The sequence below is a fragment of the Eucalyptus grandis genome, chromosome 6, assembly GCF_016545825.1.
Source record: "Eucalyptus grandis isolate ANBG69807.140 chromosome 6, ASM1654582v1, whole genome shotgun sequence".
Classification (NCBI taxonomy): Eukaryota; Viridiplantae; Streptophyta; class Magnoliopsida; order Myrtales; family Myrtaceae; genus Eucalyptus; species Eucalyptus grandis.
This window is the reverse complement of record NC_052617.1, coordinates 18644680-18658669: the sequence shown is the minus strand read 5'-3', so window position 1 is coordinate 18658669 and position 13990 is coordinate 18644680. Positions and strand designations below refer to the sequence as shown.

The window sequence follows — 13990 nt, the reverse complement described above, 5'->3', positions numbered from 1 at the left end:
GATAAGGTGCTACCTTACTATTCTGGAATCTCTAATGTTGAACAGAAATTTAAAGAGAAAAAGAGAAAATAAGCTTTTTCATTATTTAAGAGCCCAAACACACGTACCACCGGCCTTGGTGGCGAAGTTGGATAAGACCTTGAACCTTGGGGGAAAGGTGCAAGGGTCAAAACCCAGTGGAAGCATCGGCGTCTTAAGCGTGATATCGGGGTGGTGGGTCCTCCGCTAGCATCACCTCCAGGGTTTCTTGGCGGTATGTCTGCCGTAAGGTGACTAACGGTGACGGGGTTCCCTGGATTACCAAAAAAAAAAAAAAAAAAAACACGAACGAACGAACGATTTTATCGCTGAAGGCTTGACATCCAAAGTTATGAGCTCCATTTCTGGCTGTATATCCTCATGAAAGAACACAATCGCGACCTACGAAGCAGGATCCGCACTGAGCTCTTCCTCGCATCCCCTGGACTTCGTCTTCCAATCTTCACACACGACAGCGAGCGATGCATGAGACGACCCGCTCCCCTGGTTCAAGCTCTCGATCGAGCTATCTCTAATCTCTCGAGCCCTACGTCTCATTCTCTTCCCTTCTTCACCGCTCACCACGGCCCTCACCACCCTCTCGATCTCCTTCCTCCCCACCACCTTCCTCCCCTCCTCGACCGACGGCCTAATGGCCACCCCGATGTCTTCTACCAGCATCGCTGCGTTCGTCCTCTGCTCCGCGTAGAGCGGCCAAGCTATTATCGGCACACCTTTGGCCAAGCTCTCGACGGATGAGTTCCAGCCGCAGTGCGATAGGAATGCTCCGATGGAGGGGTGGCTCAGTATGGCCACCTGGGCAGCCCAAGAGGACACCACCATGCCTACCTCTCGAGTCTTCTCCTGGAAACCTTGCGGTAGATACTTGGTCGGATCGTTTTCCTCGTCCCTCCCAACATTGAAAAACGCAGCTGAGACGAAAATGCTAGCGTATAAGTCCATTGGATAATACCAGAAACATATGGAGAGAGTTCGAAAATTCTACTGTAAAGTCTCTACTGCACGCTTCTAAGACACTCGTATAATTGTTTGCACACCACACGCACGCGCGGGCACGTATTCCAGGTTTCTTTTATGGTGAAATCAAGATGGACATGTATCGTAGGTAGTCATCAACAAAATCGCTTCTGTTTTCATTTTATCGCATCAGTATTTTCCGTCGAGTAAGCCAAAACAAGAGCATACGCACGCTCTCGCCAAGGAGTTTCGTGGTCCTACCCGAGGCGGAGGCATCCGTGGGCTTCCGGACGATCCACAAGAACCTCTGCTGGCTCAGCTCCAGACCCCAGGCCATTTCCACCTGCTGCTCCGTCGTCAGCGTCCCGCCGCTCCCAAGCGATACCAACACGACCGACTCTTCCGGTTGCCTGTCCAGCCACGCGAAGCACTCGATGTCTGTAGAGCGCAGCCCCTCCGCATCGCCGTCCTCATGCACGAGAGGCCCGATCGCGTGGATCTGCTGGGCCGGCACCTGCCTATAAAAGGACTCCTCCCTCAGCACCCGGAGCAAACCCGACTCAAGGCCCTCCCATGTGTTCAGGAAGATCCCGGCCGCCATTGGGAACCGGCTGACGTGGTACAGGAACCACCGGTACTCCTCGTTTTCGGTCCTTCACCTGGTCCAGCAGGTCATCCGGTCGGATCGGCGGGCATCCAGGGACCCGGATCGGCCCCGGCAGGTCCACCAGTTCACCCGTCACCTCTCGATCCAGCGTCGGCAGGTACAACGAGAACGCGAGCATCTTTGCCGACATCGTGCAGAACGAGTAGGCGGGGATGCCTAGCTCGCCGGCCACGTCCAACGCTTGAGTGCAGAAAAGGTCCACGACTAGCGCCCTCAGGTAGCTCAGCTCGATGAGCGTGGCTCTGAGGCTCTTGAGGCTCGCTTCGACGATGAGGCATATGCGGGTGAGGAGGCGGGAGTCTTCCGGGACGACGGAGGCGGCGTCGACGGCCGGGAGGCCGAGCACGCGCAGGTCGCGCGGGAGGCCCGCCGCATTTAGCAGCTGGTCTTGAGCTGGGGTCGGGTCGACGGTGCTGACGACGAGGAAGGTGACGCGGAAGCCTTGGCTGACCACAAGGCGTTTCGAGAACTCGAGGAGGGGGATGACGTGGCCAAGTCCCGAGTTCGCTAGGACCGCCACGTGGGGCTTGTCCTCTTGATCGGCGACGTTAGGCGGAGTTCCCGGCATGGTGCGTGAGTTCAGGGTGAACGAGAGAAGCGGGAGATGGAAAGCCATTGTTGCGGCGTTGGTCTTTAAGTACTGCATGACACATTATACCAAAATTAATAAAATATTTATAAAAATTAATGAAATTCTTGTCTTATTATACCAAAGTTTCAAACCTTAGCAGCCCTCGCGGCGTAGATTTTTCCCACTTGACTTTTCCACACTGCTTGGTTCCCAAATTTCTCGAAACGTATGTTTTTTCAACACTTGGCGTAGACCGAAGCAACCAAGCAGCTGCCAGCAAGGAGTTGATGTCGTGAACTCTGCGATCACGCCTTTTTTTTTTTTTTTTTTTATGGGACGGGAGGGGGGTGTCTTGCGCGATTACGCAGTTGATGATGCACGAACGCGACAAAAAAAAACCAACGAGCCTAGACCAAAGTTCGGACCTGGAGTTTCACCGTGATTGTTAAGACGAGTAGTTTCAGTTTTAGCATGTGAGTAGTTGCTAACGTGTCAATTTTATAGACTGGTTTTTACGCGAAAGCGAGGACGGAAACAGGAAGAAGCAGGTAGAGGGCACGCCGAGTGGAATTGCTGAAGGAGTCTGGACCTTAAATTCATCGCCTTAACGCCGGAGATTTGGAAGAATTTATGTCAAACTAGATTAATACGACGGGAATTCATAAATTGGTACACGTGATAGATAAATAATAAAATCCTAAATTGATATATTTATCAATTGTCATGTATCTTTCAATTCAGCAATTTGACGGTAAAATGTAATGAAAATTAATAGAGAATAAATTTATCACAGGTATATTAATTTGTGATTTTTTTTCGTTATATTAACTTTGATAAAAAAATATATTTTATTTTCCAATATTTATGTATGCATATGGGTCAGCATCACATATCACATGGCAATATAAAAAGACCGCGATTTATAAAGTCAAGTTACATCGTGTGGATTCTTTAATGTTGGGTTGTTGTCCGAGGTTTCTTGACGTTGTTATATTTGAAATAACTCGATATTGTACGTGATAATTGCGGCACGAGTTCGCTTTGATTATTTAGGCAATAATTGAGGCCAAAGTAAACTTCAAATCATCAGTACCAAAATATTAATATTTTATTATTATTATATTGTATAAATTCTGTACCCATTAAACCTTTCCCATCGCTCTACAAGTAGAGTTTAGTTGGGCGCATGTGCACATGGGGTTTTGCATGAATCGTGGGGACTCATGGAGTAAAAGATGTCCAAAATATTGAAATAAAACAGAGAGGGAAAAAAGAAAAGTCTTCAGTCCTGGTTGTTTATACTCAGGTTACTGGCAAACAATCGTGACTTTTCATCTGCTTATAGCCCCATCACCTCTTTTTATTGACAAAAGAATAAAGAGAAGCAGTAGGTCAGCTATCCCTCTTGGGGTTGTTGTTATGAGAAAAAATGCTCAGAAGACGATATGATCACTTTGTGGAAAGTGACGATATTCTTCTGACCACACATTCTCAAATGTATTGTCAAGCAATAAATTTGTATGGTCTAATAATAGACTTTGTCAACGGTCAAATTGAAGACGTGTGGTCGAAAAAATGCCATCACTTTATGGAAAGTGACCATATTGTCCAATAAGCATTGCTCTTATTATAAATATCTTCTGAGAAAGATGTTAGAAAATTTTCAAAAGGGTACAGAGTGTTCTCATTTTTTTAAATAAAAGCACAAAATACCTTCATTTTTTCAAATAAGAGTAAGAAGTGAAACTAATTTCATATAAGATTTGAAGTGACCATTGCTCTTATTATAAGGGCAATGGTCACTTTATGGAAAGTGACTATACTGTCCTCTAAGTATTGCTCTTATTATAAATCTCATTGCTAAAAGATGTTAGAAAATTTTCAAATAAACATCTGAAGTGTTTTCATTTTCTCAAATAATGACTTAAAGTACTATCGTTTTTTCAAATAATAGCTTGAAGCGAAACTTATTTTAAATAAAATCTAAAGTGAAAATTTAGTCTAAAAAAGGGGGCATAAGCTTGCCAATTGAATGGCATATTCATCTTCTACTTTTAAATTTTTTTTTCTTCATTTTCCCTCTTTCCTCTAGCCAAGGTGGAGGTTATCAAACTCAAGTAAGAGTTGCCCTCGCCCACCCAGCCTAGGCAAGGTTTCGCCTAATGCCAAAGAGGGCAACCCTCGCCTTGGCTTGGGCTAGCGAGGCTAGGTGAGGGCAAGGGTTGCCCTAGCCTCGCCTAGCCCAAGTGAGGCGTCGGCCCTGCCCGGACACCCATTAGGCAAGGGCAATCCTCACTCGCTCTCACTGATGCCAATGATGGTTGGGAGAGGAAAGAAAAAAAGAAAAAAAGAAAAAGAAAAAAAATACAAAATAATTAGTAAAATATATCTATAATTTTTAACTAAAATAGCCTTCAATAGCCATAATAGTCGTCGGCTGGCCAAAAGTCCTTATTCGAAACGATTTGATCACTTTAGACCATTAATTGAAAAAATGATAGCACTTTAAGCCCTTAGTTGAAATTTTCCCAAATAATGCTTGGTTTGAAACCACAACTATTTAAAGTAATGGATGCCTCTTAACTCGGACTTGTGTTATCACGAAAGAAAACACTATCCCCGTGCATATCAAAAATCAAAACCATACATTACATTCGACACATCATCTATTCTGACGGCACATCTACTAATTATCACGACGAAACCAAAAATTACATGCGAGGCCATAAAAGCCTTGAAGGAGGTAATTTTGGGCTAGCTTGTCAAATAACAAAAACAAGTTAGGCCTTCGGACACAACTAATGGGCCAACAAAGAAAGCCCACATGAGGGGGAGAGAGAGAGAGAGAGAGCCCATGGAAAAAGCAAGGCTGGTCCAGATGGGCCAGGTCCTTGTCTCTCATGTAGCCGTTGGCTACCCACCACCATCTTCCGACCTTTTTTTCCGTTTCCTCCTTTTCTCTTTGCCTTCGGCTGGTGGAATGAGGTTTTGAGTGTGCTTTTGTCGTTGTTTGTTGCCCGCCCCCTTCCCTCTTTGGATTCTTTTTGTTAACGGTAAGGAAGAGCAACTTCCACACAAAGCCAACGATCCAAAACGACCCGACTGGAGTGCGACCCTTGGCCTAAAAGACGTTCCCCCTCCCCACGCCTTTTCCTCTTTTGACCGCCACCTCCCGGTCCCGGTTCCCATGGGATCAAGTTCCTATTCTGCCCTCCCTTCACCGTCTCATTCAGGACCCAACCCAATCTTAGCTGCTGCTTGACCCTTGATTAGTATGTTGCACCTCAAAGCGACGATGGCAGCCAAAAGACCAACGTGACCTAGAAATGGCAACATCTCTCACTTGGTTCACCTAAGAATTTTGAGATTGTTAGATTAAAGCGTGATGTCATATGTTTTAAATGCTCTGATACTGCACATCAATCAATAAATTGAAAATTGGATATTAGTTATGACTAAGAGGGTAAAGGAAATATGTAGATACCAACCTCTACTTCACATCTTAATTATCGAAAATGTGATTGCCGGCGCCACGCTAACTTAGCTGAAGATTTGTATCAAATTAGAGCGTGGTTCAATATTCTAGTGCTTTGAGGATATATTAAGATAAGTCAAAATTCAATTCAATTCATAGTCTGATACAATACTTTATTTGAAGTCAAGCAAGGAGTGCACATCAAAGCCGGAATCTCTTAAACTTTGCATAGATAGATTATTTAAGTCCACTGGGCACCATTTTCGGCCAATAAGAGTTGACGTGGCCGTCACATCATGACCATGTCGAAATATGACATATTTTCTTGCCATGGTGTTTTGTTGACAGATGCAAAATTCTCCATGTGGCTTGTCCACATAGGCCAACATTTCCGGCCATTTTTCCACAACGTGTTTTCACGGAGGCGCATTCTTTCTCCACACCATCCTACCGCACGGTTCAATAGCCACGTTAGCTCAAATTGATCGGAATCAGCGTTCAATGGGTCTCAATTAGAAACTCGATTAGATAAATCCAAAGTTCACTGTTAATGGAAAAAAATGCGATTCAAGGACAGAAACGCAGGAATATTTTCTCACAAATATGCAATTAGAGACGTAATTCGTGTTCATCTAATCGAATGTTTCACCCACTTGTATTTTGGATGTTAAATGTTTTTCAAATAACATGTTTTATTTAATTAGAAAGAGATAAAAACCAGGCATTCTAACTTAAGCCTAAGAAAGGAGAACAATCATGTGATCTCAAGTTTCACCTCAACTGAGGAGAGAACTTCAATTATCGCCCCAATCATAGCAGTAGATTAGTTAGGATGATTGGGTCATTATTGGATTTGCACTTTGCACCAACCTATTTCAAAAATCACTTTTCTCAAAGTATGCATGCTGAAATTTCTTTTCAATTATGATGTGCATAATGTGTAATATTAATAAACGTACTCATTTTTTCGAAAGAACCGACCATTTACACACATATATCGATGATCGTTTTTTAGTGGTATATAAAATCTTCTGAAATTTTATGGAAAATGACTTTTGATAAATGGTGTTGTGGATAATAGTTACCCAAAACGTTCATGATTTCTTGGGAAATGTTTCCAAAATTAAAATCAAAAGACGATAAGGATAGAGTTGCAATTTTGTCGAACCAAGGGCGGCAAAATCGGAATTGCGAAAGAACATTTCTCGTGCATTTCCGAAGTCCCGGCAACGGGAGGTGACCGGCACGCGAGCAACGGCAACCGGCTGCTCCCGGTGCGGCAGCTGCTCCAAACGAGTTTCCGCGTTTTAAAATCGCCAGAAGGACGTCCCCGTTCGTTCCCTAGTCGTTTTTTGCTGGTCCAGCAGCTGCTCCATCTTCTTCATCTCTCGCTCTGTCTCTCTCACGCTTTCTTCTCCTGCCTCCTCTGTCTCTCCCTCTCCCTCTGTCTCGTCCATTTCGACCTGAATCCTCTTCAAATTCCTCAATTACTGTGCTACACTTCACTGACAAGCAACCCGCCTCCCGCAAATTCGAAATTTTCGAGCTCGGCGACCGCAAAGTGCTCGAGCCAGAGCTCGAAGGAGGTCGCGTTCTGGGAAGTTCCCCCCGCGTCGTCATCCGTGGCAATGCCTGTTCCCGCTAAGCCCCAGCCCACGGCCAAGCCTGTGGCCGAGCTGCGAGCCATCCTCGGCCCTGGCGGAAACAGAGTCGCCGTAGGCAAAGAAGACCCGAAGCGCCAGAGCAAGCTGCAGAAGCCGAGGAAGCCAGCTGCTGCGGAGGTGCCGGCTTCGGCCGTGAGGAGCAGCGCCTCGGTGGACAGCACGGCCTCCTCGGACTCGAACTCGAACTCAAGCAGCGCTTCCTCTGTGAAGAAGATGGCCAAGTGCAGGAGGACGGTGAAGAGCGTAGTAGGAGCGACGGTGGCGAGGCCAGTGTCCCCCGGTGCTGAGGATGGTGGTGTTTCTGGTCCGTTGAAACGGTGCGACTGGATCACAGCGAATTCAGGTGAGGAGCTTCATTAGCATTTTATCTGTCATATGTTATTTTACTATAAGCTCAATTCTGCTCATGGAAGTGGCTGTCTTTGAGAGTTTTTATTTACCGTGTGCTCAATAAGCCATTGAAATATATGTTCATCAGCGATTATCTTGGAGAGAAGGTGTTTTGGTCACTCGGCTTGAACTTTCGAGTTTTTGCATTGAAAAAGAAAAAGTTCATACAAAGGGCTTCTTAGAATGCACTAAGTTGTTTAACTTATAAAGAATAATTAAATAGCCAAATCTAGAATGGGGATTACGATTTACCCAAAAACACTAATTCCAGTAATCTGTCATTTTGATATTTGCTTCTTCAGAAAAAGGGTCTTTAACATGCAGAATAGCTGAGTTTTCTGCTCTAATACGACATAATCTTTGTATCGGTGTAGGAACGCGTATAACTTTGTATTTGCACCTTTGTGTTGTTTCGGTGGCAATGAGGTGGCTATATAAGTTAATTCAGGATTCTGGCTTCCTTTGCAGATCCTCTGTATACTTCCTTCCATGATGAAGAATGGGGCGTTCCTGTTCATGATGATAGGAAGCTCTTTGAGCTGCTGGTCTTTTCACAAGCACTGGCAGAATTGAGTTGGCCCATGATTCTACAGCTGAGAGAAGTATTCAGGTTGCGCTCTTTGTCAGATTTCTACTCCTCTTGAATTAGTTCATATAGTTTCATTCGCATCTGAGGATTTTGTCCTTGGAACATTGGCAGGAAGTTTTTTGCCAATTTCGACCCATCATGCGTTGCTCATTTTGATGAGAAGAAGATGCTCTGTGTGAAAGTAAATGGCAAACCATTGCTTTCTGAACCAAAGCTTCGTGCTGTTATAGAGAACGCCAAACAGACCATCAAGGTAACTACGTTCTCTAAGCATATTACTCGAACATTGGGGAATATGCTCACCTAGTACGAGTCGCGTGAAATTTCATTTATACTATCTCATAGAATAATATCTGATATGGGCACAATTTTTCGAATAAACAATCAATATTGCCGTTATTTTCTGATTCTCATTTGGATAAACATGCTAATAAATTAAAAGCGAAGAGGCTTCAAATATAGGCTTACAGCTCCGGAATGGATAACTGATGAGTGTTGCGTTGGGGGAAACCACCAATCCAATCCGATGGCTAAGATAACAAGTACAGTGCTACAGAGAAGATCATTGAATGAATGCTGTCGTTTAATCTGCAGATTCAGGAGGAGTTCGGCTCCTTCAGCAACTACATATGGAGTTTCGTGAATCACAAGCCCATAAGAAATGGATTCCGTTATGCTCGTCAGGTACCCATAAAGACGCCGAAAGCAGAGGTCATTAGCAAGAACATGATGCAGAGAGGCTTCTGCTCCGTCGGGCCGACTGTCATCTACTCGTTCATGCAGGTCTCGGGAATGGTTAATGATCATCTATTGTCATGCTTCAGATACAGAGAATGCATTGCAGATGCCAAGAGGGATTTTAAACCCAAGACAGAGGAGACAGAAGTGAAAAACGAAGGCTCGGGGAGCCCACGCCGTCTTAAAGCCAAACTCTTCTAGAGCAAAAACTTACCTCCTAACTGATGACAAAAACTCAGAATTACATTACCTTCTAGATATGGGAATTTGATAGGGTCGTGAGAGGGTCTAGCGTGTGCAACTTAATGATGCTTTAGTATAGCTATTCTTCTCTGTCCGCTTGTATAATGTTGGGTGTATTAAGAAGTTGTTGACATTACGTTCTGAGGAATGCCCTGTTGATGTAAGGTTGTGAGAAATTTATCCACTTTGCCATCTATTTTTAGCACTTCCATGCCTTCCGACTCTATGAAGTACTTGGCTCTCCTTAGCCTTTGTGAATATGGTGATCCTCGACGGTGGCACAAGGCCAGTCCATTGACCACAAGGCCGTTTCGAGTGTTTCAGCGATGTCCCTAAAGAGGAGAGGAAGGCAAAGCAGCACACGCCGTGACCGTTAGGAATAGTGTAGAAAGGACTGTTGTGAAAATTCCGGACAAGAGCTTCTTCTCAGCTGATGATTGAATAACAGTTTAATCCAACGACCTGAGGGTTTTTCGTGAATTAGTCACTGGAAGGTGTCTTCGCAAGAAATGAGAAATTTACATGATAATTCATGGTCTTTGAGACCGAACCATCAAAACTACATCAGCAATTAAGAGGGTAAATTATCCAAAATGTTAAACCTATTACACTTTTGTCAATTCAATCATAAACTTTCAATTGAGTCCTAAACCTTTCAACATTTTGCCAATTGAGTCGATCCAATCAATTTTGGCTAGAATTTGCTGATGTAGACATCGACTATCCTATTATCCTATGTGGCATTGATGTGAACAAAATTTATTATTTTTATATTTTGTATTTCTTTTTTTCTCCTTTTTTCCTTTTCTTCCTCTAGCAGTTGTCCAATCTCCGACAACCAACCAAAGGCCACAACCAGCAAGGTCGACCTCCCCGGCCAAGGAGAGGTCACCCTCACCAGGATCTAGCGAGGGGTGACCTCCCCGTCCTCGGGTGAGGCGAGCAAGGGTCGGCCTCACAAGGCCTCATGCAAGGTTGCCCTCGCCGAAATCTAGCAATGGGCAACCTCGTCGGCCTTAGGCAAGCTCACCCTCGCCAAGAGCCTCGCTCGCATCCGGCTGAATCACTCCTCACCAAGAGTTGGCGAGGGCCATCTCGCCCGAGGCCAATGAGGTTGCCCCTTGACGATCGTGGCCTCTAACTGATCGTGGAGGCTAGGCGACCAGCCAGAAGTAAAATTCAAAAAAATATTTAAAAATTTGTTCACGTCAACACCGGCGTCCACGTCATCAAATTCCGGCCAATACCAGAATTGGTCGGATGAACTCGATCGGCAAAAAGTGAAAATATTTATGACTCGATTGGTAAAATTGAAAGATTTAGGACTAAATTGACAAAAGTGCAATAAGTTTAGAACTTTTTGGACAATTTTCCCAGAAAAAAAGAGCTATCTCAGATCCATTTGCATCTGGTTTAGCTGGACCAAAACACAGATCACAGATGACACCTTTCATTGTCAACTACAAGATGTATTCGTATGTGCTATATGCATCTGGAAAACTTTAAACAAGACATCCATGATGAGTATGAAAAGAATGAAAATGAACAAATTTCAGATAAAAATGAAAATTTGGGCAACCAGAACCACATATTTGGGCATGTTTACAAAATGACAAGTACCATGACATGGAGCTGAATGAATTACAAGCTAGCGTAAGAATCTATTGCGTTTTGAAGAGCCTTGATCTTACACTTCCATCACTAGTCTTCCCACATATATGGTTGGCCATCGAGCTTCAACTTCTATTCTTCATGCTCCCAAGAGTGAGCTCAAGATCGTCCATTCCCACCTCATGAATCCTCTCCCCTTCCCACGGCTTCACCTGTCCTCTCATGAATTCGAAATCGGACCCTCTTTCCTGCTCTTTACCAGCATCTTCGAGGGACTTCTGTGGCATAGTGGGTTTCATGAGATTGTAGGTTGGAGAAGTTGGAATTTGAGGGGGCGCAAATCTCTGGAAGTTGATCCATTGGCCAGAATCTACAGTCGAAGTATCAGATTCATCGCACTCCGGAATAGTAGCTGGAGTTAAACGGCGGTTGCGGGTCGGGCTTGCAGGGGCGGAGGCAGCGAATATAGGGTAATTGAAGGCGGCCATTGACTGCTTGGCTATGGCCTCCCAGTTAGGAACAGGCTTCGGATTTCTGGACGTTGGAGATGAGAGTGGAGGGGTGACAGGGGCACTGTTGGAGATGCGGAGGGGAGGGAGGGATGAAGGAATCGCATTACGGAGATAGGGAAGGAGGTTGGAAGCAGCATTATTTTCGATTCGGGTAGGGCTGGGAAAGGACGAAGATGAGGGGCTGACTTGATAGGACGGGATCGGGCTTGGGAAGGATGAAGAAAGCGGGCTAGGGTTCTGCGAAAAGTATGGTGTGGCTCGGTATGAGCTTCCCGGTATGTCGATTGGGGGCAGCCTGCATCCCTGGAGAGAACATCGCAAACCAAAAAGTGGATTGTAACTCAGTGAGGACAATTATGGCGTAATGACAGAATCAATATCTCCAAAATGCCACAACAATCAACAGTGGAAGCAATAAAGAGTAACGGAGATGCAAATTAAAGGTTCTAAGTGCCAAGATTGTTTCCTCCACCTAAACATCAAAGCAGATGAACAAGGTCTCCTAAGTTCCAATGCTACAGAGCAAGGGTTCATAAATGAGATCCGCTGAAACTCAAAAAATGACACATCGAAGTAGGACTCACTTGACCAAGTTGAACCTCAAAATATTTCTTCTTCTGGAAATTCCAATTTATTACTACTGATTTTCTCACTCGTCGCCCCTCGCCAAAAAATTTGCCGGAAAGTCAGATCGAAACCAGCGTGCCCATATCGTCATTCACTCGACGGATCAATCGGGAAGAAATCATGGGTCAAAACCCATCAATCTCTTGGAAAGGAACTGAAGATCGAAATCCGGAAAGGACGCTTCTTCCCACTTCACGACCCAGAAAAACCAAAACAAAACTCCTCCGCAAAACAAGCAAAGCGAAACCCTCAGGGAAAGATCCGGTCAAAACTCAAACTAGCGCAGCTCATCAGCTCACGCCCCACCAAAAAAAAAACAGCTCGTTCGCACACAGAATCGCGCACAGATCTAATCACCAGCACCGAACACGCACACGACGCTTCAAAGAAAGAAGAAAGAAAACGGGTAATCCTTCGTTTTTCCCCTGGGTTCCTAATTCCGGTTACCTTGCGATAGGTGGTGCCGTCTTCTTCCACGACCCACCCGGCCTCGGCGCACAGGGCCTTCAGCACCTCGTTGTTGTCGCAGTGCTTGGGGAGGTTGTAGTTCCCCTGCGCCCGGAGGCCGGAGTATACCTTGGCGGCGACGGCCCGCCGCCGCCGCTCCCTCCGCCGGTTGTTCTCCCTCTCCCGCCACGACGGCTTCCTCCTGGACGTCGCCGACGACGTCGCGCCGTCCGACGTCATCTCCAGCTTGACCCCCCGCCCCGCGCGCGCGCGCCCGCGCACCGGGAAGAAGAGAAGAGGAGGGAGGGGGCGCGTTTCCGGGTGTGGGGTTGGGACTGAGGGAACGGGGGAGGGGTCGCTGTCGTGCGCGAAGCAGTGGATTTATAGGCGGACGGAGCAGGAGGGAGGGAGAGGAAAGTGATCGCTGTGCTCTGCTCACGAGGTGTGCGCTTCTCCTTCGCTGGAAAATGTAAGAATCTCTCTCTTTCTCTCTCTCTGTCCGCGCGAGTGTGCGTGAGAGAAAGATATGACTATTGAATTAGGGGAGAGATGGTACGGTCCCTCGCGGGTTCACTGAACCTAATAGTCACACAAACTTTGACTATGAACGATTTAATCCATCCTAAATTTTTAATTTATTTAATTTGATAAATAAATTTTAGTTCGATATGTAATATGATCGTTAGAATTTTGGTATATATAAAACTTAGTCCCTAAACTATTTGAAAACATTAAATATTCTTTTTTTCAAATTTAAATTAATGGAATGACAACATTTTGTATAATTTAAAAACTAATTGAGCGTATGTTGAACGTTCAAGAGTTTAAAAGTTTAGGGAATGCCTTGGTAACGATTAACTTTTTTGCTACTTGTTTTTTTTTACTATAACAAAAAAAAAAATAAGAATCATTTGATAACATCAACTAATTTTTATACTTCTAAAAATAGATTTGTTACGGGGGGACAATTCTAAAATCAACCCATCTTTTTCTCTTTTCTTTTTTTTTTCTTCCTCCTCTAGCTAGCTACCAGACTTGACAATCGTCCATGATCAGTCAGAGATGAGGTCGTGGCAATGTGAGGTTGAGTCTTGTGGTGGCTAAGTGAGACTTGACCTTGCCTAGGTTACTTGACAATGGTGATCGATGATTGGTCAAAGATGAGGTCGTGGCAATGCAAGGTCGAGTCTTGTGGTGGCTAGGTGAGACTTGACCTTGCCTAGGGTCGGCAAGGCTCCAAAACTCAACGGTTCCACGAAAATATTCAAAGTCACCAACTCTTGAAGGAAAGAAGAAGGAAGATTTTTTCTATAAATAAAAGAGTAATAAAAGGATTTTAATGGTCTCTTGCCAAGGAAAAAAATAAGTTATCATGAAATTAATTCTATGAAAAATTAGAAAAATCTAAATAACATTAAAAAAATTATTAAGAAATTCTACGTAATAAAAAAAAAGAAGGA

The 13990-nt window shown here is 44.7% G+C and overlaps 4 protein-coding genes across 4 annotated transcripts; 1 reads left to right on the top strand and 3 right to left on the bottom strand.

Moving 5' to 3' along the window:
* Positions 1 to 335: 335 nt before the first annotated feature.
* Positions 336 to 1638, bottom strand: LOC120294775 (anthocyanidin 3-O-glucosyltransferase 5-like). The gene is made up of 2 exons (XM_039315279.1): positions 1258 to 1638; positions 336 to 950 (listed from the first exon to the last, which is right to left on the bottom strand). The coding sequence occupies exons 1-2, from the start codon at positions 1595 to 1597 to the stop codon at positions 421 to 423; spliced, it is 870 nt and encodes a 289-aa protein (XP_039171213.1). The 5' UTR covers positions 1598 to 1638; the 3' UTR covers positions 336 to 420.
* A 13-nt stretch (positions 1639 to 1651) lies between these two features.
* On the bottom strand, positions 1652 to 2491 carry LOC104448735 (UDP-glycosyltransferase 72B3). Its single transcript, XM_039314409.1, has 3 exons — positions 2387 to 2491; positions 1765 to 2303; positions 1652 to 1655 (listed from the first exon to the last, which is right to left on the bottom strand). The coding sequence occupies exons 2-3, from the start codon at positions 2277 to 2279 to the stop codon at positions 1652 to 1654; spliced, it is 519 nt and encodes a 172-aa protein (XP_039170343.1). The 5' UTR covers positions 2280 to 2303; positions 2387 to 2491.
* Positions 2492 to 7056: 4565 nt separating this feature from the next.
* Positions 7057 to 9548, top strand: LOC104448734 (probable GMP synthase [glutamine-hydrolyzing]). Its single transcript, XM_010062619.3, has 4 exons — positions 7057 to 7716; positions 8232 to 8373; positions 8464 to 8605; positions 8947 to 9548. The coding sequence occupies exons 1-4, from the start codon at positions 7338 to 7340 to the stop codon at positions 9289 to 9291; spliced, it is 1008 nt and encodes a 335-aa protein (XP_010060921.2). The 5' UTR covers positions 7057 to 7337; the 3' UTR covers positions 9292 to 9548.
* A 1306-nt stretch (positions 9549 to 10854) lies between these two features.
* LOC104448733 (protein BRASSINAZOLE-RESISTANT 1) lies at positions 10855 to 13027 on the bottom strand. The gene is made up of 2 exons (XM_010062618.3): positions 12531 to 13027; positions 10855 to 11759 (listed from the first exon to the last, which is right to left on the bottom strand). Exons 1-2 carry the CDS (start codon positions 12768 to 12770, stop codon positions 11070 to 11072), a joined length of 930 nt encoding a protein of 309 aa, XP_010060920.2. The 5' UTR covers positions 12771 to 13027; the 3' UTR covers positions 10855 to 11069.
* Between the last annotated feature and the right edge of the window lie 963 nt (positions 13028 to 13990).